The 27,890-nt window shown below is 37.4% G+C and overlaps 1 protein-coding gene across 1 annotated transcript in view; it reads right to left on the reverse strand.

The window, feature by feature from the left end:
- The window catches only part of LOC127619842 (POU domain, class 2, transcription factor 2-like), a 59,566-nt gene extending 34,467 nt beyond the window's left edge, over positions 1–25,099 (reverse strand). The window contains exon 1 of the mRNA XM_052092858.1: positions 24,997–25,099. Coding sequence (XP_051948818.1) covers positions 24,997–25,099 — 103 coding nt within the window. The remainder of the gene's footprint in view (positions 1–24,996) is intronic.
- Positions 25,100–27,890: the final 2,791 nt, after the last annotated feature.

Raw genomic sequence — 27,890 nt, forward strand, 5'->3', positions numbered from 1 at the left:
GAAAATAAAAAGTATTGATCAGTTTTTCAGCCACTGAGAAAGATAACATGGGGTGTAGTCTTGCAATGTTTCTGAGATGGAAGAATGATGCTTTAATAATATTCTTGACATGAGGATCAAATCTTAAATTTGCATCAAATATCACCCACCAATTTAAAAATGTTGTTGGAAACTCCAGAGCACAGCCATCTATTTTTAAGTTTAAAGAACCAGATTTACGAAGCTGGTGGGGTGAACTAATGAGCATAACCTCAGTCTTGTCATTGTTGAGACAAAGAAAATCTAGAGACATCCATTTTTTTGTATGTATTCTCATCAAGACAGCAAAACAGTGTCAAAAGACATGTATTGAAAGAGCTGACTTTATTACGTAAAGTTATTTGTGATGCAGAGATATGAAAATTGTATTATTAGGGATGGACTGAAACCACTTTTTCTATAGCTACACACCATAATAAAATAGAGTAGACAGAGAGAAATTACATAACAATGTGTAGACTATCAAACCTTTATTGTTTAATAATCTACTGGGTAAAATTACATGTTATTGTAATTTGTAATATATTATTATTAGAGCTGTCAAACTGTCTACACATGCAATTCATTTTAAACGTTTAACGCATCATTTTTCTTAATCACGATTAACACATTTACCATTGATAAAGCATAAACCAGCATAAACATTGGTACGGAACCTTTGTGATGTGTCAGTATGTCCGCCCGGAATCATTACACAGACGCACACACCACAACTCACACAAAACAGAGATTTTCTGTCAATGATCAAGTGATGGAGAAAGAAACTTTTAATGTTATTTGTTGTATAAAACAAGCCCAGATGGGACAGAAATCAAGTACTTTACCGCCGCTGTTATTTTCAATTTAATTACCACAGAAGCACGTCAAGTCTTAATTATCACAAAAATGTTGGCTGTAGCGCTTTTCATGTGGAGTTCAAAGCGGAGCTTGATGCTGGCATTGACGCCCTTATGCGAATCATGAACGGCTTTACGACCTATGGGGGCTGGGGTGGCTAGTTCTTTCAATTAGTCAAACTCCCACTTAGACTCCCCCTGGAAACTTTTAATGTTACATAAATTGGTGCTATTTTAGTGCATTTCTATTTTATACAGTGTAAGGCTTTGTTTGAACATTTTTATAAAGTGTTATGTTGTTAAATATCTGCGATTAATCATGATAAACTATAAATAATTATGCTTAATCGCAACAAAACTTTTACATCGACTGACAGCACTAAATATTATTGATAATAATAATAATACTATAGTTATATTATACAATAATACAATTTCAGTCATCATTTTTTACTTTAGCAGAACGGTCCAAGAAGAAAAGCATCATCATGAGCCCATAATTAGCCTGGCAAATGCTATTTTTGTGTCAAGTGTGTGTCAACAGAGCAGCGCTCATTTACTAAAGCGGTGTGCATGCAGACTATATATTTACTTATTAAACGCATCATTTATGGTTCACAAAACTATTGTATGGCTTCAAGAGACTTTGAAAATAATGCAAGAGTCACATGGACTACTATAATGGTGCTTTTATGCTTCTTTAATGTCATATTGGAGCTTGACAGTAACGACCATGACACATAATAACACAATATCGGAGCACTGGAAAACACTCTTTATTAAACGCGATGATTACCAAGAAAGCAATCGCTTCACTTCTGGGGATGTGGGCATTAATGTGCCACATAAACAATGCTTTTTCTTCATGTGAGTGGTTTTATTGTTTCTGTTTACACTTTCTGCCAAGATTTTCAGACTTTTTTTTTCTTTCGGCCGAAAACCGAAAATAACATTTTATAAAAAGTTTGGATGAAAAATCCCTCGCATCCCTAAAAATTATGCTTTCAATATTTTGAAGTGAAGTGTACTTTGAAGATGGCCTGCAGATGAAGCAATTGAAACCTACACGTCTTTCAACAGTGCATGGATTTACATGGATGTTCTTACACTTCTAATGCTTAATAAGCCGATGGGTGGTCATGTAAACGCCTTATATGGCTTTCCTTTATCGGGGGTCAACAAACGTAAAGTTTTGCCAGTTACCTTGATTTGGCGTTGCATGTAAACACCAGAATTTTGTGAGTTTTAGAGTTGTGTGCATGACGGTTTACGTTTTAACGTGAAAAGCAGAGAATGATGCACTGGTTAAAATCTGGGTTACTTACGTTCTCTTGTTTAAATGAGCTGATATTTGCTAGTAATCGCCGTATTGCTGTACATGTAAACTCTCAATGTTTCACCAACTAATAGATAAATAAGTGAGATTGTAAGATGTCTTAGTAACTTCTTGTGAAGATTGAAGCTATCAGTCATCAGTGGATATTCAATCAAAGGAATGCATATGTTACTGTCTGGGGCCAGCCAGGGTGACATTTCCAATGTAATTCACCTGCATAACAAACAGCTTTGTGTTGCGTATTTGTTTATGCATGTGTGCTTTGCGTATTTGTTTATGCATGCGAGCGTGTGTAATTCTGGCGCCACGTGCTCGCCATGTTTACACTGGGAGAGAGGGGCACGTGGGGCGATATCTCACAGCAATCGATGAGAGGGGGAGCGGAGGTGGGGGGAAGGAAAAATCGGTAAGGAAAGCAGGTTATCTCCCGTCATTAATGGGGGGAATCCCGGGTAGTTGGGCCCTGCGTGTGTGTATGTGTGTACGTTGGGGGAAGACCTGGATTCATTGAGAGAAAACACAGACTGTTTGGCATCGGGAGAAAGCAGACAATTATCTGTATTGATTAAAGCCAGCCAGCCAGCACACTGAAGACAGAAAACTATGACTAGATCAATAGAGAGAAAGAGAGGGAGAGAGAGAATGTGTAAGAGAGGGAGGACGGCCACGTGTTTTGTAGGGTTTCTGCAAATAGGTTGAGTTGGCAGAAAAAAAGCTGAGTGATGCAACAGTTGTACAAAGCAAAAGCAACAGGAAAAGACTGCTGTAAAGTAGAATGATGTTGTGTTTGTTTAATCGATGACAGTAAAACAGGAACCAAGAGTAAATCTGTGATAGTATTTGTCGTTGTTGCACTTAGAAATAAGTTTCTCAGGAGAAAAAAATTTTATTGTCAAAGAGTTCTGATCTGTACGCACTTTCATGATCAACCTAAATCAATTGAAAATCCAAAATCAAAACCATTTTGAATGGTTCAAACTGCACAAAAACTAAAAGTCCAGCTATAGTTGGAGCTGAGGTCCAGTTGCAGATGCATTGAGCCTTAGTGCTCGTGCAGGTTTGAATCTGACCTGTGGTATGTACTGATTCGATTTCCCCTTCATCATTTCCTAGCACCTCTCAACTTTGTGTATCATTCTCAATAAATATAAGTCAAAAAGCCTTGGCTGACAAAAGTGGTTAATAAAGCCAATGTTCAAGGAATGTTGCAGGTTCAATGCAAGTTACGTTCAATCAACAAAGCTTGTTGCATAATGTTGATTACCACAATATATATATATATATATTTTTTTTAAAAAGCAATAATCGCCATTACAGTAAAGCACTTACAATGGAAGTCAATGGGGCCAATCCGTAAACAGTAAAATACTGTTTCAAAAGAATAGCCACAAGAATTAATAATATGCATGTTAACATGACTTTAGTGTGAAAAAATAAGGGATTACCAGTGTTACATAGTTTACCTGAGTACAGGGTTTAGCAGAATGACATCATCATGGCACCGAAGTTGTAAAATTGGCTATAACTTTACACAGATAAGGTTAGTATGCAATTGTATCACACTAAAATCATGTTAACACATATAATGTTACATATGGTGGCTTTACTTTTGGAAACATTTATGGACTGGCCCCATTCCCATCCAGTGCTTTAAATGTAACTGCAATTTTTTTTTCAAATGCTAGTATTGAACCTTGAATATTCCTTTAAACCATGCTGAGAGTGAAATGTTACTGGGAGAAAAAAGAAGAGAAATGGAAAAGAAATGGATTATTACAGGTTAATCAAGTGTTACTCACAAGTTTTGTAAATAACTGCTAAAAACAGATGGACAAAAACGAAAAGACGTGCATATATGTTGTGGCTATTTGTGACAATGTGAAGCAAGATTAGCCAGATTAGCAAAGAAACAAGTGTGTCCTTGTGTCTCCCAGTTCCACAAAAAAAAATTTTTCATGATTAAACTTGAAAGTCAGCTCTACTGTGGTAGTGTCTAACAAGCCACTTCAAAAATCAGCAACCCTCACACACACATAAACAACTGGGCACACATATTCAATTATGGCACACTTGACCATTGTAGTGCACAAGTCTGGCCTGATTACTCTCTCTCTCTCTCTCTCTCTCTCTCTCTCTGTGAGTGCGTGCGTGAAAGAAAGAGAAAGAGAGAGACACAGGGAGAGAGAGAGCAGGTCTTTCATGTAAGGCTGTAAGGCCTGGGAGAAATGGAACTTAAATGTCTCTCACTAGCTCTCAAACTCCAGTTGCCTTTATTGATGCATTGGCCTACTGCCAACCAGAGGCCATTTCCACTTCAAAGGGTCCGCGTTCACACACATTCAGACACACACACACACACACACACACACACACACACACACACACACACACACACACACACACACTCGCCTCACCTGTGAGCATGAAATGCACTCCAACCTCTATTTGTAGTTCAGGTCTATATCCGTGATGTCCACCTTAATCCACCGTAATCTTAGAAATAAAAAGGCCACTAAAAAGTGTGATTCAATGTGCAATTCAAACCTCTAACTGTCATCTAAAAGTCCATAACACCCATCTACACTGCTAGGGACACGTCAAAACTAGAATCCTCCCTATAATCTAAGCTTTTTTATTTATTTACGGTGATTCAAAACCCCTTTGAAGCTTGCAGAGATATCAATTTTATTTGGATTAGATTTCAGTGATTCTAACCGGATTCAAAGTTTGCAGTGATTTGGATTCGATTCTAAGATTTCGGCGATTTAATGGGATTCAAAGTTCAGATCTGTTTTCTCTCTTTTTTCCGATGGTGGATGATGATGTCAAAAGAGTTCACAAGAACTTAAAAACGCATAAGAAAGCACATTGAGAAACAGCTTATGTCTGCAGTGATTCAGATACAATTCAGTATCAGAATTTAAATAAATAAGTTTTCAATTATTCAAATTAGTTTCAAGGATGATGGTCATTCGATGTCAATACAGAGTGTAGATTTATGAGCTTATGTGTAGACAGCTTTGATGATTGTAATGGGAGTGTTTATAGACTCAAAGTGTGATCTTAAACAGTCATGTAAAAGTCCATAACACCCCGTCTACACCGCAAGCGAGTAACATGACAAAAGTAAAACACTCCCTTTATAATCAAAGCTATTACAATCTTACAGTAATTCGAAATCCAGTTGGACCTTGCAGTGAGATGAATTTGATTCAAAGTTTGAAGTGATTCAAATTTTATTTAAACTTTTCAGTGATTCTAAATGGATTCAAATTTTCAAACATTCAGATTTGATTCTAGATTTTTAGTGATTCGAACTGGATTAAAAGTTTTGATTTAAATTTTAAGTGCACAGATTCTTTTTCATATCCAACTAATAATAATAAAAGGATTATATTATAACACACACACAAATCAGGCATTGTTTTCTGTAAAGCAAACCATTCTGCTAAAATATGCCAGGCGAAACATTAAACACTTTTCGTGAATTTTGCAATACTTCTTGAGAAAAAGCTTAACACATGTAAAAAGGTGGAATGTCATGTATTTAAAGGGGTCATATAATGCCATTTTTGTACAAGTTAATATGAATCTTTAGGGTCTAAATGAAAACTTTGTAATATACTTTTATTAAAATTCTCATTAGTATTTTAAGAAAACACTAATTTTACCTGCTCAGAAACAGCTCTGTTTTCAGCACGCCGTTTCAGTGCATATGACTTTAAATGATAATGAGATTTGGTCACCCCGCCCCGCCGTTACGGTTAGCGATTTGCAAAGATTAATATAAAGGTTAATAAAACGTTACACTTACTTCTTCTGGAGGTGCAGAGGGAATATAAATAGTTGGTACCGAATCTTTTTTCAGCAGCAGCTTCTTAGCAAAACCAGCTTTATACTGACCCTCGTTTATAAAGCAGTCTGGTGAAAAATGATTCGCGCAAACATGAACGCATTGACGTTGCTCGTGAGGAATATTCCCATCGTAAACAAAACTCAGCCACTGCGTCTTCAGCGGTTCAGATTTAGGAACATCAAAATGACTGCTGTGTTCGTTATTACACCGAAGAACAGAAAACCACAATCGCTTAGGCGCCATTCTGCTCCAGTGTATCAACAATGATGACGGACTATGATTGACAGCTCGCTCACGAGCGAGGGACGAGTCTGTGTTGAAACACTGCTGTCAATCAACAATCCTGGGAGGGGCGTCCGACCGTGTGACGTCACACAGCTCGATTTGAGGCAGGGGAAAATATATAAGGAGATTAAAACAAAAACACTGGATGGATTTTTATCATAATAGGATGGTTGTGTACAGGCACAGCCAACACACATTTCAGTACAATCAACTTGAAAAAGTGCATGTACCATTATATGACCCCTTTAAAGAAACTAGACAAAATACATAGAAATAACTAAAGATAAACTGAAGCATGTCAACTTCCTTTGAGAAGTCACCCAGAACAAAAATGTTTGTATAAAACTACTAAATGAGGCCCTATTAATTCTAATAGTATGCCTAAGTATACATAAAATTATTAAATCAGCAAATTCATGTTTTTTAAACAAAAAACAAAGCAAATATATATAAAAAAAAATTGTAAAAAGGCAAATAGTGGCACTGTAAATACAATAAAGCCACCAAAGATTTTTTAATTTTATTTAATACATGTGTTCAGAATCAATATAATATATATGTGACAACTTATCAATATCAGTGTAAAAATATCACTAAGCTTCAGTCCCTTTCAGGCTCCACAGATTTGAGCTACAAACGCCACACACTGTGGATACCAGAATTCACAAATGTCGATACGACCCACATGTCTAAGCCTCAGCCTTTGCATTTCAATGCTGTTTCCTTTTCATTATTTATGACACTTTTACTCACGTCAGGAAAAAATGCTCAGGCCTACACCTCCACACCTATCCCCATAGTAACCAACCTCACAAGTCCTTTATGTGCACAGACAGCCATCCCCCCACAGTGCACATATATTGCCATATGTGTGTGTGCATTTGGACATACATGTATGCACAATGGTAATGGGGTTCCTGATGTCCTGGGGAGGAAGTGTGAGAGGTGAGTGCATTTCTGAGAATGGAGTGAAAAACAAGAGGACTGCTGAGTGTGAACATGCCGGGACAAGATGTTGTCATGTCTGACGAGAGCAAGATATATACATGTAGACATATAGGCCTATAAGTATGGGATAAAAGGTCTTGTATCACCCTGAAGGGATTTATTTTGCGATAACGACCAGCTGACTGTACATTATCCCACTTATTACATAAAAATTAAATAAATAAACTTCATCGTTTGAGTTGAAATGATCTTATTATGTGAGAGGAAAGAGATGGTGCAGTGATACGAGAGACATGAAACTATCACAGCTATGCAGTAAGTTGGTTGCCAGGACAATGGTCAATTACACATTTGTCCGACCCCACGTCCACATGCGTGATTTGCAACGCATAATTACAATTGATTTAAACTGACTAAATACTTTTCACAATAATCAAGAATGTTATTTAAGGGTCTACAGGCGCAGAGTCAACAAAAGTGCCTCTAGTATGAAACTTCTTTACGTTTTTTCATTGAAACCTGTTTGGAACCATTATTCCATTAAAATAAAAAAAAATAAAAAACATGTTAATTATTTTGAATAACTTTCAACATTAACACATCTGTGAGTCATTTAACTTAATTTTAGCCTACTATAAATTTTGTTATATTTTATTTTGTAATAACTTTACAATATGGTTCTATTCATTAACATTGGTAAATGCATTCCTATGTTTGCTGTGCATTTTTGACATTGGAATTAATGGGTTCATCCAAAAGCTGAAAAATGTTGCTTTCAGAGGCTTTAAATGGAGTTTGGATGAACATAAAGTGCATTTCGAACTGTTCTGAGACCAGTGCAGACAGACAGCTCACTGGAGGTTAAGCCATTCACTAAATAGGAAGCAAGAGAAAAAGGGAGTGTCCTATAGCTCTATGGTTGGCAGTGATTGAATGATGCTATCACTGACGTCTCAAAAACATATATAACCAAAACGCCTGGATTTCTGCTATTAAACATTACTAAAGTTATATATAACATTATTTTTAAGTGGCTCATTGTACATATAGCAGCACTTTCCTGGTGAAATGAACCCTACAGAGGCACTAACTACAACAACAATAACTTTTATTCCCTTACACACAATTGACAAGTAAAAGAGCAGATTATTAGTTCATAAACACTTACTTTTCACTCCTGTTCCTCACACAAAACTGTCTTATGTCATCAAAACATTTCTACTATAGTGCACGACTTGTACAGCGATACATTTTAGCATTTGCATTTCATAACCAAATTTACTTACAAGCTTGTTCAAATGCGATCAAATGGAGCATTGCGATCTGTGTATGAGTCCTGAGGAGCACATGTGAGCCAAAAGTGTCATAGAAGCACCACAAAATGATGTGGTTGCTTCAGCAATTGTGTTTTTCAGGTCACATAAGACACTATCGGTTAGGTTTAGGTTTTAGGTTTAGGGTAGGGAGGTAGGTTGTTCTCATTTAAAACTCCATAGAGAATTAACATTAACAATCTCATCCGTTTGGGAGAACATTTACTCGCCATTTGCGCCACTAAGTGGACATTTCACCTTGGAACGGCTGCGATTGGTGTAAGGCTGCGATTGGCCATGTAATATAATTTTGCTAAAATGTAGCCACAGTCATGTAATAATCATAAAATTAGGCTTGTAAGATACATAGAATTATAGATAGAAAAAATTATGGATGGATGGATAGATGGAAAGTGTGAAGTTTGGAAGCATGTGTGTGTGCGTTGTGTGTACCTGTTGTGGCTGGACACACACTCACTGCCCTGTCCAATGGTCCAACCTTCACCCTCATTCCCTTTTCCTGTGTGACTGGCACTTGGACAATAGCCTCTGCTTGGCTCCCTACTAAGGGGTCCCCAGTATTGCAGCTTACACTTAATGAACAACCCCCCCCCCCCACTCACAACACCCCCATCCATCTACCCCTCCACATCCCCCAACCCCACCCCAAACCTCCCCTGCCCACAACCACTGTTGTCCACTGTTCACCTCATCCATAGTAGACGGTATTGATTTTCAGTGGGGAAAATAAAAAAGTCCATGAATTTTAATGCTTTCTGTCTCTCTTTCTCTCTCTCCTCTTCTCCTGACCCATCCCTTCTTCATTCTTTCCTGGGGGAAGGATAAAGGAGAGGGGGATGGTACAGGCAAGGAGGGGAGATGTGGAGGGGTTGCTGGTGTGGCGTTGGGTCATTTCTCATTTCCGAACCCTGGACAGTCACCTCGCTCCTTTCTGTTAACTACCCTTCTCATTGGGGAAATGAAACAAATGGAAACATGCAACAATTTCTATATGAGGTTCATCAATTAAATCACTGTGACTCTATACAGTCATACATTTTATGTGGCAGTTTTAATAAAATAAACTAACAATGCGCTGCTTGACAACATACAGTATTTACTCATTAATTATACAGCTGAACGCTAATGTATTGGTACAAGGTTTCTTTTGGTTTATTTAAACATGTAGTTTCTTTGCATTTTTAAAAACTTTGCGAGTGATAACGAGTCACAACACATTTTCATTTCATATAAATTTTTCTCAGAAAGTTCAGAAAGATTCCTGCATACAGTATATTTAACAAAATATCAGTACACGTTTTTTGAGCTATTAAATAAATAAAAAAATGCACATTTAAATAGCAAGAACGGCAACAGGTAGCTATAATCTGATACAGTTTGTCAATATAAAGACTGATGATACCAATTTTATTCTAGACAACAGCATATATATATATATATATATATATATATATATATATATATATATATATATGTATGCTGTTATCTAGAGGGGGATGGGACATATATTCTATATATATACATACATATACATACATATATATATATATATATATATATATATATATATATATATATATATATATATATATATATATATGCAATATAGGTTCTATTTACATGTCAACTTCATAAGGCATTACTTAACATAAGGCATTTGTGGACAATTTTCCAATAACAATAACTGATTCTGATCATTGAGACGGTTTTCACTAAAAACGCGTATAAGGCATTATCTAAACATGGATGCTCCCTACTAATGACCATACTGTCATGGCCACATATATGTTGCTGAAGTCACATAAAAGCCCAACATAGATAGATAGAACCTTCTCGGAGCACTCCGTCAGCGTGACAAAAGATTTAATAATTCCAGCGGTGAAAAATGACGTGCACAATGTATGTACCATTTTCACAGTGGTATAGCCATATTGTTGAAGGACAATTTAACATTAAGTGCACCGATACAAATAATTGTTATCTTTGAAACGTCATTTCTGATGGATAAAAAAGGGAATGAGGAATATCTTCAAGGTAAGACACATGGGGCAAGGCTTCTAATTCTGACAAGCACATCTTTTTGTGTTATTTTCTGTATGTGGTTTTCACCACCTGCTAATATAAAAGCGGAGAGGATGGATGAGAAATGGACAAAATTGAGGGAGTAAAAAGGGGCTTTTAGGACAGAAAGCGCAGTTGGTGTGTGCATGTGAGCGTTTGAGTGTGTGTTAAAAGAGGGATCTTAAAAGCTGCACCTACAGATTGCACACGTGTAGAGCAATTTTTTTATTTCCTTTTACAGCTGAGAGAATAAAAGTTTTTTTCATCCACTGTAGAACATTTGGCAGTTGTTCTTAACGACTTCAGTAAATATTAAAATTGAATACAGAAGAATAACTTAAAATCTCTAATAGTATTTATTTACATTATGGACAGCAAGAGTTATGCAAAAACCTTCTTGGACCACAAAAGCGATGCAAGACAGAATGACAGTCTCAGTCACCATTCACTTTTATGGTATGGAAAAAAGATGCAATGAATGTGTATGGTGACTGAGACCACCATACAGTCTAACATCTATGTTTGTGTTCCAGTGAGTAAATGATGACAGAATATTTCATTTTTGGGTGAATTTTCACTTAAAAATAAATAATACATTTATATATATATATATATATATATATATATATATATATATATATATATATATATATATATATATATATATATATATATATATAGTACTTTTACTGACGTTGCAGCTACGATCATTTGTTTCAGAGATTTTAAGAGCCTAATTTTCAACCTGTATTAAAAAATAATCTTTCATGTCCTTGAGATTCATTCTTCTTTACAGCTCAGCGATTTATGATACCACATTAAGAACTCATCTGTGTGAAATGTGACAAATTCGGTCTTATTATTTTTGTACCGATCTAAAGCCTTCCCTCTTTCTTTCCTCTTCTCAAGCCTCCACCCTGAGGTCCTTCCAATAATCATTCAATTACACCATCCAAAGGAAAGACATAAAAAACGCATTCACATACAAACACAGACATTCCATTCACATTCTTTGGGTAGACTTAAATATATATTTTTTAACTTTTTTTTTTACAAGCATTTCTATGCCTTTCTACAATTCATTCGGTGCACACCTAAACACCTCGTAACATGTATTTTGCGGCTTATTCAGGTTTGCTTTGCACATTTAATTAATCTTGAGAATGATTTCAATCATGTTTGAAATCTTTCAAAAGTGAGGTCAAACACATTCAAAATGTGTGAAATGTCAAATGCCTCCAAAAATATCAAGACATTCTCTCTGAAGAATGCCACTGATACACTTCCAAAAATGCACAGAACATCATGCATACCACTTAGATTAACCGTGTATAGTTAGGGTAAATAAAAGGCTTATCAACTTTAAAAGGAAGAAAATGCTTCCCATATTTTTTGCTGTTGACGTCAACGGCTGTGCATCCAGTCAAACTCTATGGTACTTTGACACAAATTCATCTGTCACTTGTTAGATGCTAGCCAAATTAGGCAAATGCCAACATGGACAGGTTGCATGATATACCCTAATCCAAAAATAACATTAAAAAACAACACAATGTATAAGAAACAAGAACCCAGACTACTTTAAATTCAGGTTCACTTGCAACAAGGATAAAACGTTCGCAAACACGCCACAATCTGTTTTGTGCTGTGAACGATTGGCTTAATGAACATAATAAATTAAAAATAATGTAACACTTTATAATAAGGTTGTATTTGTTAACATTATTAACATTATGTACCTACATTAGTTAACATGATCTAACAATACAAAATAATTTTACAGCACTTTTCTTGTTTACGGTTAATTTCAACACATACTAATATATTTTTAACTTTAAAAGTTTTATACTCAAATAGTAGTTCATAATAGTTCATAATGCATTAACAAAGAAAATGGTAGCCTATTAAAAACATTAATCAAGATTTATAAATGCTTTAAAAACGATTGTTCAATGTTAGTTCATGATACATAATGCATGTACTAATGTAAAGTGTAAAGTGTTACCAATAATTACAAATATTTCAGTTTACTTTTGCACAATAAATTTGGTACTATGTTTGCTCACCACTTGATCCAATGCAAAACTGAAGCAAAACCATTTGAAAACAACTGATTTCTTAGATGGTTATAAATAATTATACGCAACATTGGTCCTTTTAGATTCCTATGACCAATTTTTAACCAACAACAACTAATTTACCTGGATTTGTGCAAATGTGGAGATTTTGTGCATTGTAGCATTATTTGACAATCAGGCACGTGGTGCATTACGGTCTCTGCATGGTTGCCTCAGTCCTGCCTCAATGCAAGCAGCCCGGCGAGGCCTTGAACTTGAGACGGCAAGTGAGTCAATAAGAATGCAATGCTTTAGAAAGACGGAATGAGATAAAAAAGCATAGAGGGGGGATGATGAGTGGACGCAAGTGAATGGAAGGGGCACTGGAGAGGGCCGGAGGAGGGGTAGGGGAGAGGAGAAGGTCAGGGGTCAACTTGTCAACCCCCACTGCCCCTGGCGGGCAGACAAAGAGAGGTGAGAGGGGTCAGAGTGCATGGCTGAATGGACAACTGGTGAACACACTCCAATTGGGGGTGCCTTTTTAGCCACACGTAGAAAAGAGCGTCTTTCACAGTCTCGGTGCATCCTTTTGAGGGCATTTTGAACCGGCTGAGGCATTCAGATTCTTTTTAAGATCTTCAACAAGAGAAATTTGAATACACAGCCGCCCTCAAGAGAGTCCTCTTTTCAAGAGCTGCTTGGCACTTTCACATATGCAGGCAGGCTCCTTTGAATACACTAATGCGACTGAAGATTTTCTTTGTTGCTCGATGCTACAACACAAAGAAAACAATAACAAATCTCAAACTAAATGTAGACATTGAAGAATTGGCGTGCGTGAGAGTATGTCAAAGCTCTGTCATTATCTTAAAACATCCGCCGCTGCCGTGCCGGCGGAGGTCAAGTCCACTTACGTTCACCGCTACCTATTTATCTTATCTACGGGATTAGCCAGGCAGCCTGTCAGGTAAACCACACCCACACCAACTGCCCAGTTCCCGTGTTTACCCTCTTGGGTAATCAGCGCAAGATTTCTTTATAGAATTATGCAGCTGACCGCTACATATATCATCCTGCATATGGAACAGGGGAAGATGGATAGACGCAAAGAGAAGTGGAGGGGATGGGGGGGTCACCTGACCTATTATTTTCAACATACAAAAACATATTATTCATATACACAAATCAGAAGTGTCATGTTGGATAAAAAGAAATAAGTCCATTAGAAGATTAGAGTCTTTGATTCTTATGTGCTTTTATTTAATTTTAGAGGAAAGCGGGTGGCAAGGATTTTGGGACAAAACTGTTCAACACTAAGTATCTAAATGGCATTCTGTTTTCAGACAAAAGTGTGGTTAAATTCGCCTAACACACCAATGTCCAAAACAAAACCACTTGTTTCAGAGATTGTAAAAACCTACTTTTCAGCCTTTAGCAAAAATGTTAAACACTAAATAACTGAATGGAGTTTAGAGTAAGAGAGGATATGTGTTTGATCCATATCAGTGTGTGTGTGTGTGTGTGTGTGTGTGTGTGTGTGTGTGTGTGTGTGTGTGTGTGTGTGTGCGTGTTTTTGTGATTTACGAGGACAATTTTGTAAGTTACAAATTAGTAATTACAAGGGTATTATGCTATAAATGTGATTTATGAGGAGATTTCTAGTGTCCCCATAATTCAAATCGCTTAAAAATCATACTAAACAATGTTTTATTGAAAATGTAAAAATGCAGAAAGTTTTCTTTGATGATTAGGTTTAGGGGTTGTGTTAGGTTTAGGGGATAGAATCTATAGTTTGTACAGTATAAAAGTCATTATGTCTATGGAAAGTCCTCATAATGATAGGTAGACCAACATATGTGTGTGTGTGTGTGTGTGTGTGTTAATCTTGTGCATTTGACTCAATCCACTGAAGAAAACAGCACTCTTTGAAGTATTTTATGAATATGTGAACTTCTTTGTGTATCATTGTGTTTGTCTTTATTTGGCCATGTCCATTGTCAAAAGTGTGTGAATATGCTTGTGTTGTGTGTGTGAATGTGTAAGTGTATCAGGGTGGGGGGGTGTAGGGTAAAGATGTGGTTACTCTGAGAAGATCGAAGCGCAAAAGCACTCAGATTTATTAAAAGCTGCCGCTCACGCCTCTCTCTCTCTCTTATATTCCACACCATTGTTGCAATACCCCTTCATTGTGTATACATTGTGGAGGGATATTAAATTTCTCCCTTCCATCCCCGACTGTAACCACTACACAGCCATGGGGAAGGGCAGCCCATCCCTCAAGTCCAAACACACATGCACACACATATAGATACATACACATGCTAATTTTATTACAGCTTGTCCATCAAATTAAACCAGGTGCTGAAAACCCGCCCAAAACGGGACACTCTCAGTTCAGGAGCTGAAATGAAATGCAGGGTGGACAAATTCAATCAAACAAGCTCTGGTTTTTATTATTCCATGTTATTACTTCAATGGCCACATCACACCGGTCAGATGTAGATACTTGTGAAAGACACACATATGAAACACTGAAGCCTGCACAGTAAAAACAAGATAAATCAATACAAGTTCAAAAGCGAATATTAATTCAAATGCAACTTGGCAAACATGAAATCAAGAATCAATATGAATGTGTACGCAATACTTTTTTTCATTCCATCCGCTCTTGATCTCTCCATCTAACTCGTTTTGTTCTCTCTCCTAAACGCTAAAGCATGAAACTCAACTGCCAACAATTTCAGTTCTACATGGCTCACGGTCACTCTCTCTGACCAGAGGGCGATGGACTATGTCTCTCTTTCTCTCTGTAATAAAATGGGTGAACCCTGACTCTTTTCCTCAAAGAGAGGGATTTCCTTTGATAAGGGCTCAAATAAATGGACAATGATGAGGGAAATGAATAGGAATTGGGGCTAAAATGCCACTGAAACTGACAAATGTCCCAGATATTTCAAATTGGGGTAGGACAAACTTAAATAGACATAAATGAACAACACACTGCGTTACCTATATGAATAGGTCTGTGCATAGAAATTGAATGCTTTCATAAAGATGGTTCGATCATATTTTGGAGGCCACAAAAGGATATAAGCTACTGTAGGTGTAAATGTATGTTTTGTTAGTGCATATAAATGCACAAGTGTAAATGTTGGTTATGTGTGGTTGCTTTTAAGAGTGTGAAATCTAATACTTGAACATAATTAGGAGTCAGTAAGACCCTGACCCTGATGAAGAGACCTACGTCTATTCACACACACTGCTTCCGAAAAAAGAAATATCTGATTGTATATAAGGCAAAGGTGTGAGGTACTTGTGTATAGAACCAATGAGTAATAAAAACAAGAATAAGACTTAAAGGGTGATGAACAGATGGAGAAATGAAGTAGACCCGGCTGAAAAATCCAGCTAAAAACAGTTTCTTATGGTAGCATGTTTTACATGGTCTTGAGCTGGTCCAAGCTGGTCATTCATGGTCATTAGCTGGTCCAAGTTGGTCTAGATAGGTGATAAGCTGGATTGCTTAAGCTGGATAGAGCTACTTAACCACCTTGGACCAGCAGAAGACCAGCTGTGATGTTTCAAAAACAAGCTGGACCACCTTATGCCTGAAACATTCTCAACATGCTCAAAGTACGAATAAACAACATATTGTAAGCGTTTGGTCCCATTGAACATACTTAAAGGACTCAAAGAGGGTGATAGAGTTCCCTTAAAATGTCTGTGCCAATAAACTGGATGTTATTAACTATAAACATGTCGACACTTCAATCAATTTTAACTAAAGCTGGTGTCACACTAGCCGACTCCAAACAACTTGATTTTGACCAAGGGTGTCACACTTACCAACTGTTTTGCGAAGATTTCGCTCTCTTCAGTCAGAGGTATGACACACTTGCCATTTCAAAATGGTGGGGTAACGTACATACCGATTCCCCATGACTCTCTCTCTCCAAGTCCCTGTCACTTATAGTTTAGGAGAACCCCAGAAAAACGCTTGGTGACAGAATCACTATGATTACATTTGGAGTTTGTGATGATGTGCGGCTGTGAATGTTATCGCTGATGAAAACGTTCAGATCAGCATGACGTCTAGCCAGTTCTTCAGTAAAAGAAGCTCACTGGTTACTTGATGAGTCCACAAGACCCCAGCCTAGTGACAGAACAAATTTTTCTGACAAGTTTGATCTGCTTTTCCAGTGGTCAGAGCCATTAACTCAGCAGGGAGTCCAGACAATCAAGGGATAAACGACATCCCGATGACAGACTCTAATCAGAGCTCCATCTTTCACTTACTGGCCAGCGATTGTTTAATTGAAAGTTACGCCTGAAAATTGCTGGAAAAATCAGGTAGTGTGAAGTCGGCTTAAACAACTTAGCAAGATTCTCTGCAAACTGTTGCTTTGCCATAAGTTGACCTTAAAGAAAACCTTACCGTATAAGAAGACAGTTTACGTTAAAACCTGATATAGCCAACATAATCACTAGGGAAACTGACAAGTTGCTTCAGAAAGTTCTTGTACCCAGAAATCAACCCCATACTACCAAATTACTGAAAAGCTCCATACGCCATCAGACTTTTTTGCATCAGTTAAAATCATTCAATTCATGGCGCTACTGAAACGTTGCACAAACAACCACTAAGACATGAGTTCTGGTCAGGTGAAAACCAGGATGTTTTTATTTAGTTTTAGTATTTTTTTTTTTATGGCTGCCAAAGCTGAGTGTTTGCTGGTGTATTTTAAAACATCTAGTCTTATTTTAGAGGAAAGTGGGTGGCAAGGATTTTGGGACAAAACTGTTCAACACTAAGTATCTAAATGGCATTCTGTTTTCAGACAAAAGTGCGGTTAAATTCGCCTAACACACCAGTGTCCAAAACAAAACCACTTGTTTCAGAGATTGTAAAAACCTACTTTTCAGCCTTTAGCAAAAATGTTAAACACTAAATAACTGAATGGAGTTTAGAGTAAGAGAGGATATGTGTTTGATCCATATCAGTAGTGTGTGTGTGTGTGTGTGTGTGTGTGTGTTTGTGTGTGTGAGCGTGTATTTATCACTTTGTGGGTATCAAATGTCCCCATAAGGATAGTAAAACCCGAAATTTTTAACTTTGTGGGGACATTTTGTCGGTCCCCATGAGGAAAACAGCTTATAAATCATACTAAATTATGTTTTTTGAAAATGTAAAAATGCAGAATGTTTTCTGTGAGGGTTAGGTTTAGGGGTAGGGTTAGGGTTAGGGGATAGAATATAAAGTTTGTACAGTATAAAAACCATTATGTCTATGGAAAGTCCCCATAAAACATGGAAACACAACGTGTGTGTGTGTGTGTGTGTGTGTGTGTGTGTGTGTGTGTGTGTGTGTGTTTATCTTGTGCATTTGACTCAATCCACTGAAGAAACCATCAGAAGATGATTTCTCAGCTTGTCAAGACTGTTTACCTGTGTGAGTGTTTGTATGTGTGTTTCAGCATTAGGTTAAATGGGTTTATACACAGATCACAATGTATATATTTGTGCGTGTGTGTGTCTCCTAAGTGTGTGTTGCTTTGTGTTCAGGGTTGTCTATCACATTCATATACAACATGAGGAGGCAAGAGAGAAGACCTTGGTTCCTTCTTAAGTGAAAAAAGAAAGAGTTGAGAAAAGTAAGATTTAAAAGAGTTAAAAAGAGAACTATAAAAGAAAGATGCTTGACATTGAAGATGCTAATATGACATTTTTCAGGGCAGTCTTGTGTTACTTCTGTCTAGTGGTATTTTCATGTTTACTGTCGATTGTAAATGTTTCAATTTTATAATATAGGGTGAATATGGGTAAAGTGACAAAGGACATTTAAGCTTGATCTACATTGTATCAATATGTATTTCATTAAATGATTATAAATATTTACTAAACTAATCTTTTGGGAGTACACAATAAAATAAATAATCCACCCAAAAATGAACGTTTTCAAATAATTTACTCACGCTCATGCCATCCCAGATGTGTATGACTTTCTTCTGCTGAACACAAATGAAGATTTTTTTAAGAATATTTCAGCTCTTTAGGTCCTCACAATGCAAGTCAACAGGGTTCAGAACTTTGAAGCTCCAAAAAGAACATAAAGGGGGCATAAAAGTAATGCATATGACTCCAGTGGTTACAGTAAACCCATGTCTTTAGAAGCAATATTATATGTGTGGGTGAGAAATAGATCAATATTTAAGTCCTTTGTACTGTAAATCTTGACATCAGCAGTCTCCTTGGCAATCATGATTTCAAGCTTGGTTATATTTCCCAGCACCATCTAGCACACTGCGAGCTCTACTAGTAAGTGTAATCGAGCTTGAAATCATGATTGTTTCTGGAGAATGAAATTGCAAGATGTACAGTGAAAAAAGAGTTATATTTTGGTCTGTTCTCAACCAAAACAGATTAGATGACTTCAAAAGACATGGATTAAACCACTTATGGATTACTTTTATAATGCCTTTGTGTGCTTTTTGGAACTACAAAGTTTTGGACCCTGTTGACTTTGACATTGATATTGTATGGCCCTACAGAGGCTAAATATTCTTCTGAAAATCTTTGTTTGTGTTCAGCAGAAAAAAGAAAGTCTTATACATCTGGGATGGCATGAGGGTGAATAAATGATGGGATACTTTTATCTTTTTGAGGTTTTAAATTGATGATTTTACTTCGGGATGTGTGGCAGAGCTCATTCCATGACCACTGGTGGGAAAAGCAATGGTAAAGAAAATGAAAGAAATTTGAGGTAAATCTTGATAAGGTTATAAAAAAGTAAAAGTTAAAATAATGTTATGATGTGAAAATTTATTAGAAAATATAAAAATGAATTCCAGATACTTTGTAGATATTTCCTAGAGAATATTTTTTCCTCTGTCCCACTTTACCAGTACTGCTTTAAAAAATCTGGGATTTGTTTAAAAGAGTTTGTTCAAAGGTTTTACTTCCCAGTATTGAAAATGTCTTCATTTTTGCTTTTGACTAAGGTATAAGACAAAAGAAAGCTTTTTTCATAAGTATAATGTTAGGTTATGTGGCGATTGGATCAGAATTCAAAGTGTCATGAAAAGTAACATTTCCAGTAGTGTCCCACTTTTCCCATATTTACCCATTTTTATTTCATAAAAAAGTATTTTAGTTTAGTTTCAGTTTTTTTCCAATAATTTTTAGTGAACGAAAATTATTAATATATATAAGTTCATTTTTGTTTTAGTTTTCATTAACTATAATAACACTGGGTAGAGTTAATAAAATATGCATTCCTGTTGACAGTGTTACTTCATTTACAACTAAAAATACAGCTTGCTTTTGGTGCCACTCTGTGGTCATTTCACCTGGAAACTGAACCACACAAGAGCTCATACGTTCAACAATCCTTCCAGCTTCGGCCACAGGTGGCGGTGATTCAAATTTCAGTAAGTACAGATTTCAGCTGCAGAATTTTCGACCTACTGTCGCCCAATTCACAGTGTGATCTGTCTGATATAATGCCCTTGTGGCAACTTTTAGCAATGCAATGCATAGTTGTGTTATGAATTGTGTTCCAACGACAAAAGAAATGAAGTTTGCGAGTATGCTATGGGACTTATGCTGGTATGACCTGGTTTTCCAGCAGGGTAGATACAATAGATGCAGAGAGAGACCAGAGAGTGTATTAACATGGCTACAGTGTGTTATTTGGTTTATGAGTCTGATAAAGGTCCATAGACCTTGTGCAGAGCTCCCTCTGCACAATATGACCACTGGATTCCATTTTCAGATGGTTGGACCATAATAGCGCTCAGTGTGTTAAGAGCTATCAGAAATTGGCCAACACACACTGTCCCTCCAGCGGTCATTATGTATACGTCCTCACCTACACACCAGCTACCGCAAACACACATTAGAGCACGACAAAAACCACTTGGCCCTGCCAGATATAGGGTATTTGAGTCAGAATGAGGTCCATTTAGTTGCCAGTGGTCATGATGGTGGTCTCCATCGCAGAGGTGAGGACCTGCATAGGGGCGAGAGTGTTTACCTACATCCCTTTATTACCATCTGTTTAATGGCCTATGAATGTCTCCATGGATACTCAGAGAGAGAGAGAGAGATGGAGGGATAGAGATGGCTCCAATCAGAAAGGTGGGCTCTTAGCGGGGGAACTCGTATATATGAGTGTTTGTCTTAATGCATGTTTGCGTATACGTTCAGAGATAGGGCCTACATAGTGCAATGAGTGCAGCACTTTAAATTATTTCAGTCTCCTGTAAGTATATACAACATAAAAACTAAATAAAAAATACAAAATTCAAAGCAGCAGATGTTTGTGTTGACGTGTATGTGAGACAGAGCCGGCGTGGAGGGAGAGGCTAGGTGTCGGAATGGGGAAGAGAGAGGTGGTTTAATGCAATAAAGCATGTTGTATTGACATCTCTGTTGTGTCTATTGATTCCCCATTATGTCCCTAACAAACCCGGGTGGACATTTTGTCATTTGCAATCACGTTAGCACTGGGACTCGCCGACGTTACTGCTCAAATCCGATCTATACAGATGTGCGTGCGCACACACGCTCCGGCTGTGGACAGCAGGGCTGATCTTCCTTAATCAATACATGTTTGAGGTTAAAACACTTCACGGGGCATCAAACTGTAAATTTGTAACAGTGTAAACAACTCACATGTGCAGACAGACACATGACGAAACTAGCCATCAAGTGAACTGATCAAATTTGACCTTTAACCTCACGCAGCCCCACAACAGACCCCTAAATTCTCCTTTAACAGCAGCTACTTTTCATGCCTTTTACACCTGTTCTTTGGAAGCAAGGTAAGACTAGTTTGTAGCAACTAGTTTACAGTTTGACTGCAGTGAATGGGCTGTGAAAAATTATTGTTTAAGAATCACAAAAACTCACTGACACTGAAAGGAGTTGATAGATTGCGCAAAAAAATAACAATCACAGCGCCAAAGGAAAATGAATTCTGACAACTCCCTGATGAACTACATTAACAATACAAAGACTAAATTGGTAAAAATGTGCTTGTTAACATAAGCATTTTCTTGTAAAAGCTAAAACACATTATAATCGGCTTAATTGAATTCTATAATAATTTTGCTTAATAATGACATTGTTTTTTTTGTTGTTTTTTTTACATATTTACATATACAATAATGCAAATAGCTAATACAAAAAGTGCAGATCAAAAGTCTGAGACCGCTTTTATTTTTTTATTACGAATTGTATTATCAGCATAACAATTTGAGTCTGAATTTCAGAATTTCTTTATATCTTGTTTGTCCATTTTTGCCCCCATTTTAATGGCAACATGCTTTCAAGCTGGCATGTGCTCCACAAGCTTATATTTCACCTATTTTGTCTATTTAATTAGTGCCAAAGCAATAATAAATGAATCATAAATGTTTTATCTTCATTTTAGGTTTGATTTTCACTAGGTCCACAGACTTTAGGACCCCACTTTACATGCTTCGTTATACTGATTCTACTAGCTTTAAACAAGACTTCACACAATCCACGTAGATTCACATGATGTTTCCTTGTGAGAGTGTTAATGCAATGTGATCAAATTTTCAACATACATTTACAGATTGTTGTTTAATAAAACAAGCTTTCCATTGGAGAATGTTAAAGTATAATAGTGCAACTAAATATGCCATATTCATAATTTTCACAATCCTATTAACAGCCTAAGCACTCACAGATATACACAGACTAGTTTAAAACAGAATTCTTCCTGACATCACAGTATTCAACAACACATTGGGTAAATTATTTTGTAGATATTCTCTAGTAAACTGATGCCATCCGTAGTGTCTATCACCTGCAAGGCGTTCCCCTCACTACAAATATAAACCCTTATTGGCTGTTCGGCTGTCAATCTGACCTCTACAGCATTTAATGTTAGATCTGGCACCTGGTGTCCATTTTGAGTCTCGCTTTATGATCAAAGCATTAAAAGGTTTTAATCTAGACGGCAAGTGACAACTGAACATTCAAATACACACAGAAAATGTTCTCCTATTTCATATAAAACAAATGAAAACAACCGTTTTTGAAGGGAAAAAGGTGGAATGCGACTATACACTGATACATCATAGAGTGATGATGACATTTGCCCTCCAGACATTAAAGAGGCTAATCATCGCAAACCCACAGCAGACATAAACATACACCAGTGTCTGCAAACACCGAACACAAGTACGTAATGCATAGACGTAACATGAAAACACCATAACAGTCTGTTTTCAATACACAAGCTGCAAAATGCACGTGTGCCCATTATAATTTGTTATGCTTTCTTGTAACTGTATAAGAAATGTTATCATTCCTAACTATTTAGCATTTCACACCAGGAATATCATACACTATAGCCATCATAAAATACTCCTGTTTCTCTTTCTCCCTCAATATCCTTCAAAACATTAGACATCTGACCTAAACGTCAAATCCCAGGCTCAAATGAGCCAGCAGATCCAATTTTAACACTACCTGCTTTTAACGAAACGAGATCACCATGTGGGCCTATTATGTGGTGCAGCTGACGAAAGCTTAACGTCTGGCTCTTTACACATTTAGGCACCAGTAAGTAATTAAAGAATCCTGCAGTCTGTTCTTGAGATATAGCCTATACTTTTTAATATTCAGCTCTTTTACACAAGATGTGAAGAAACTGGAGCAAAAATGCGAAACAGAATTTCTAATTTCCTTATTTACATTTTCAGCCATTGTGAGCAGGTTTGCGACAGGTGTTTAAGGTGACACATTATCTATAAGTGTTGCAATACTGCGTCTAATCCAATCTGATCTCGTGAAAATTAATTCATAATTTACCAGTTGGTTATTTCGTATGGTCTCGCACGATGTTGTTCGCATAAACTCGTACGATTTCATCACATGCTAATTCCCGGAAGTTTTCATCACATGCTAATTCCCGGATGTTGTTCGCATAAACTCGTACGATTTCATCACGTGCTAATACCCGGAAGTCTATTGCGAAAGTAAGCGCGAGATCCGCACAGGAAATGCTCATTAATAGTATGCCCTTACCTAAACTGCTTATCTAAACTTAACCAATCAGTAGAGTGTATAAACGTGATAGGAAGCTGCTGTGTGTGAGACGTATTAGATGGAAACGATGTCCAGCGACGTCATTAGCTCTAGTGAAAGTCGTAGGAATTCAAACTAGTGCAGTCGCACGATATCATACGAATTTGCCAAATTTAGAAAAGTCATACGAATCCTGACGATTTCGCCATGAGAGTGTGCTGCCTAATCCATCTGCTGGTTGGAACATTTATGCTTGCTTGATGGCCAGACGCTGTACGTCCACCCCCATTAATCAACACAAATACAAAAGTACAAATACGAAGATAGTCTTTGTCATTTCGAGGCCAACACAACTTCTTGGTACCGCTACACATTACATGCCATTACAATTCATTACTATGGTATGTAGCTTATTTAGAAGCACATAAATAACATAATTGTATTACTAGGTACTTAAGAATAAGTAAAAACACAGCCAAATGTAAAGTCTTGCAACTCTCTTTATAAAAACTCTTTATAATAGAGTTCTATCTCTAGTCTTTGTCATAAAAGCCATAAAGCCCTAACTTGTATCCTAAATTACAGTTAGGTCTTGTGATTAATGTAATTTGAAATTAAATGATTAAGTTAATTAAGTTAGGTTATTTATCCCTAATGTAAAAAGACTTGAAATGAGATTTTAAAAAAAAAAACATGAAGTGGCATTCACAATCTTGTTAAATTGTCCCGGTCTGCCTGTATCGATCTCGGCGGAATCGATAAATTACCATGAATATTCCCCGAACCGGCCGTGAGAAGAGAGTCAGACGGCAGATGGGGAAGCAGATACGGGGAGAACGGAAGATAAAAGCCTAAATAAGCCGAGACGAAGCAAACAAGGGCAATTATAAGCAGACATCTTCTCTCAACTCTACCAACCTTCATCAATAGGCTATAGCCTAGTAGCTACACTTATCGAAGTATCGAAGCGGCACAATTAAAAATAACAATAAAAACTGGAAAAATAAGGCCTGTACACAAACGAGATATTTCATAAGCTTGAAAAAATACATTGAATGGATTTCACTGAGAAGGTTGACTCGGGCTGAACAGGTGTTTCAGCTCAACATAGTCTTCTTTTCAGCCGTGAGAAGAAAAAAACTGTTACCGACATGAACCAGAGGAAGGCAAGGGTGTCTCTTACCGGAGTTACCGGAGCGCAGAGGCAGCGGAGACTTGAGTCGCCAGGCGCTGAAGTCAGGAGCGGTTCTCTGAAACACTAACGGCACCGGCAAGGGAACAAACATGATCCGCTGTCGTCTGGGTTTTTCTGCTATGGTTTCTTGGACTTTGGCGCTTGTCTTGACTCTCTTCTTTGGTTGCTTTTGTCACGTAGACTTGTGTAAGAGTTTGTTTACTCTTGAATTTTTTGGTAATGGTAATTATTTGGTTCATTAAATTACTTGAGTAAATGGCTGAAGCTATCTTTACATTTTTTTTTGGTATTGTGCATCTCAGTCGTCACTACAGCTTCGGCAAGGTTGCTCTATCTCGGACTGACACACAGACGGATAGTCGGGAATCTTTCAAGCGGTCTGTGGTCACTACCGTTTGTTGTATCTCTTCACTGGTAATTTCGAATAAATTAGAACAACAGTGGATTTATCAAGCGGTTCTAAGACTCTTAGACATAAAGAGGAAATTTTCGGCACATAAACTGAAATTGTGATTTATTTATTTTATCCAAACCTTTCAGTCGTAATCCTGGGTTTTACGTATCCCGCGCGTGAACAGGTGTGCGAACGGTAAACGTCACAATGGCTTTACGCGTGGAACTCTGGATCCACTTTTAAACAAAACTGGCGTCAAAATCGGGTTCGCGTAAGTACAAAAGCTGCTTGGTTCATTACAATCAAGTCTCGGTTACTGGCAGCGTTGGCTTTAAAAAAAAAGAACTGTTTACAATTGTTTAACGGGAATATTTGGTTTCTAGCTCTCCTACTGTGCGGTGTATCTCACGCACATTGCATGCATTTCAAGCAGCATTTTTTTTTTTTTTTTTTGCATAAATATAGGCTTTATAATATATTTGCTTAATATATTTAAATAATCAATTACATAAGTGTAAGGCTACGCAGCGGCTGTGTACGCTCCACCCCCTTCGCCTCCACTCACTAGCCGGTAATTAATACGCAATAAATCGATTAATAAATAAATAAATAGCCTAACTAAAACAAGACTGTTTGTACTCGGAATGTGAAAACTGAACGAAAGAAAACAACACGGTACCGGTCAAGCGAATTTCAGCTCTTTGGCTCTGTCCCACCACCATCCGTCTGTGTGTGCGTGTGTGTCCGTTACGATAGTCCCGTTATCTGGGACCCCGTTAGCTCGCGAGCTCTGTCCGCCTCCCGTTATGAAAGCAACACTGAAACGAGAGGACCAGCCGCTATACTCCCCCCGCCTCCCTCTCTCTCTCTCTCTCTCTCTCTCTCTCCCCCTACATCCATAACTCCCCCCACCTTTTTTTTTTTTTTTACTAATCCCATATAAGGCGAGCTATCCTGCGTATTGATCGCTTGATTACTCTTCATTATGATGACTCTGATGATCGCGGTGGGCCGCTGATCGATAGGCTTACATGCATTCACCGCGCGTCTTACATCAGGTGATTATTATATCCTCATCTACATGCAGGTATGTCTGCGGAAAAGATGGGGCGATTTAAACGACACCGGTCACTGACATGTTATGGAGATTATTTAACGTGCATTGTGATCTCATTTGGCAACAAATAGAAAGCTATTCTCGGTGCCCCACAAAAGTTTCATTTGGTCCATTACTGGTCTATGAGAGTATCTCTCTCTCTCTCTCTCTCTCGTATTCTATCTTTTCATTCCCTCGATCCCTCCTTTCTTTTTTCTCTCTTTCCCTTTTCCTCCTCGGACACATTGTGTGCTGTCAGTAATAAAGCTACAATCTATGCTGCGCACTTACACACCAGATTATTGCCGACATAGATTTTTAAATAGAAAAATCTATACGCTAAACATCGCAGTCAATACAGGAAAAATCGAAAGCGCAGAGATTGACCCCCACCCCTACCTCCACCACCCATTCCCGTTCGCACCAATGTCTCTAAACTGTGTCTACCTGTTTCACATAGATCAGATATTGGACAATGTATCACAAAAAAAAAGAAAAAGGACAAAATCGCTACATTTGAAACATGCTTTTATAGCTATTTGATACATGAAGAATTAGGCATAAATATACAAGACAAATGTAATGTTAGTGTAAAAACAGACACATTGTGCCTATGGCACAACCCCCCCCCCCCCTCCCCCCTTCATTGGCAGATGACATCCGCGTGTCCAACGAGCAAGAGGGGGGAACCGAAGAAAAGTAGAAGCGACAAGTTGTCCCTCACGAATCCCCCTCTCCTGAAAGGGCACGCGTTGCACCCCCCCCCCCCCCCATTCAAACTCCTTCCAGACAAAAGCAATTATTTCTTGTAGAATATAGTGTGTTTTGCACGTCTAGCGCAGAAAAGGAAGGAAGAAAGGTGTGTGGGCTGAAACACAGTTTCAAAATATGACATTTCCATTTGGTTACATATGCAGTGGTCATTTAGTAGTCTACCATATACCTGAGCAACAACAGGACATATGGACATATACTTGTTTTAAATAAAAAACAAATGTGGAAAAAAAAACTTTTAAGAAAATGTTTACTCAACTGTTGTTAATCTATCACTAAATACTTGATTGACCAACATATTTTATTCAATTTTTTTTTTTGTTTTTTTTGCATCTACCCCAAAACTGCAAGATACAACTGTATAGGATGTTCAAATTCTGGGATTTCTTTCAGTTTAACTTTGTGCCCAAATTTGTCAAATATCAGTGTTATTGCTGACATAATTGTCATCGCTTACGCAGGTCTTGTTGTGATAAAAACAACAACAACATGGCAATCAATAGAAACAATCATTACCTAGCACACTCATAAAAAGAAACTTCCTTCTGTATGTGTGGGTGCACCAGACAGCGATAGTGAAAGAGTTCATCGTTAAATGGCAATGTCATGTTGACAAAT

Source organism: Xyrauchen texanus, chromosome 26 (assembly GCF_025860055.1).
Source record: "Xyrauchen texanus isolate HMW12.3.18 chromosome 26, RBS_HiC_50CHRs, whole genome shotgun sequence".
Lineage (NCBI taxonomy): Eukaryota > Metazoa > Chordata > Actinopteri > Cypriniformes > Catostomidae > Xyrauchen > Xyrauchen texanus.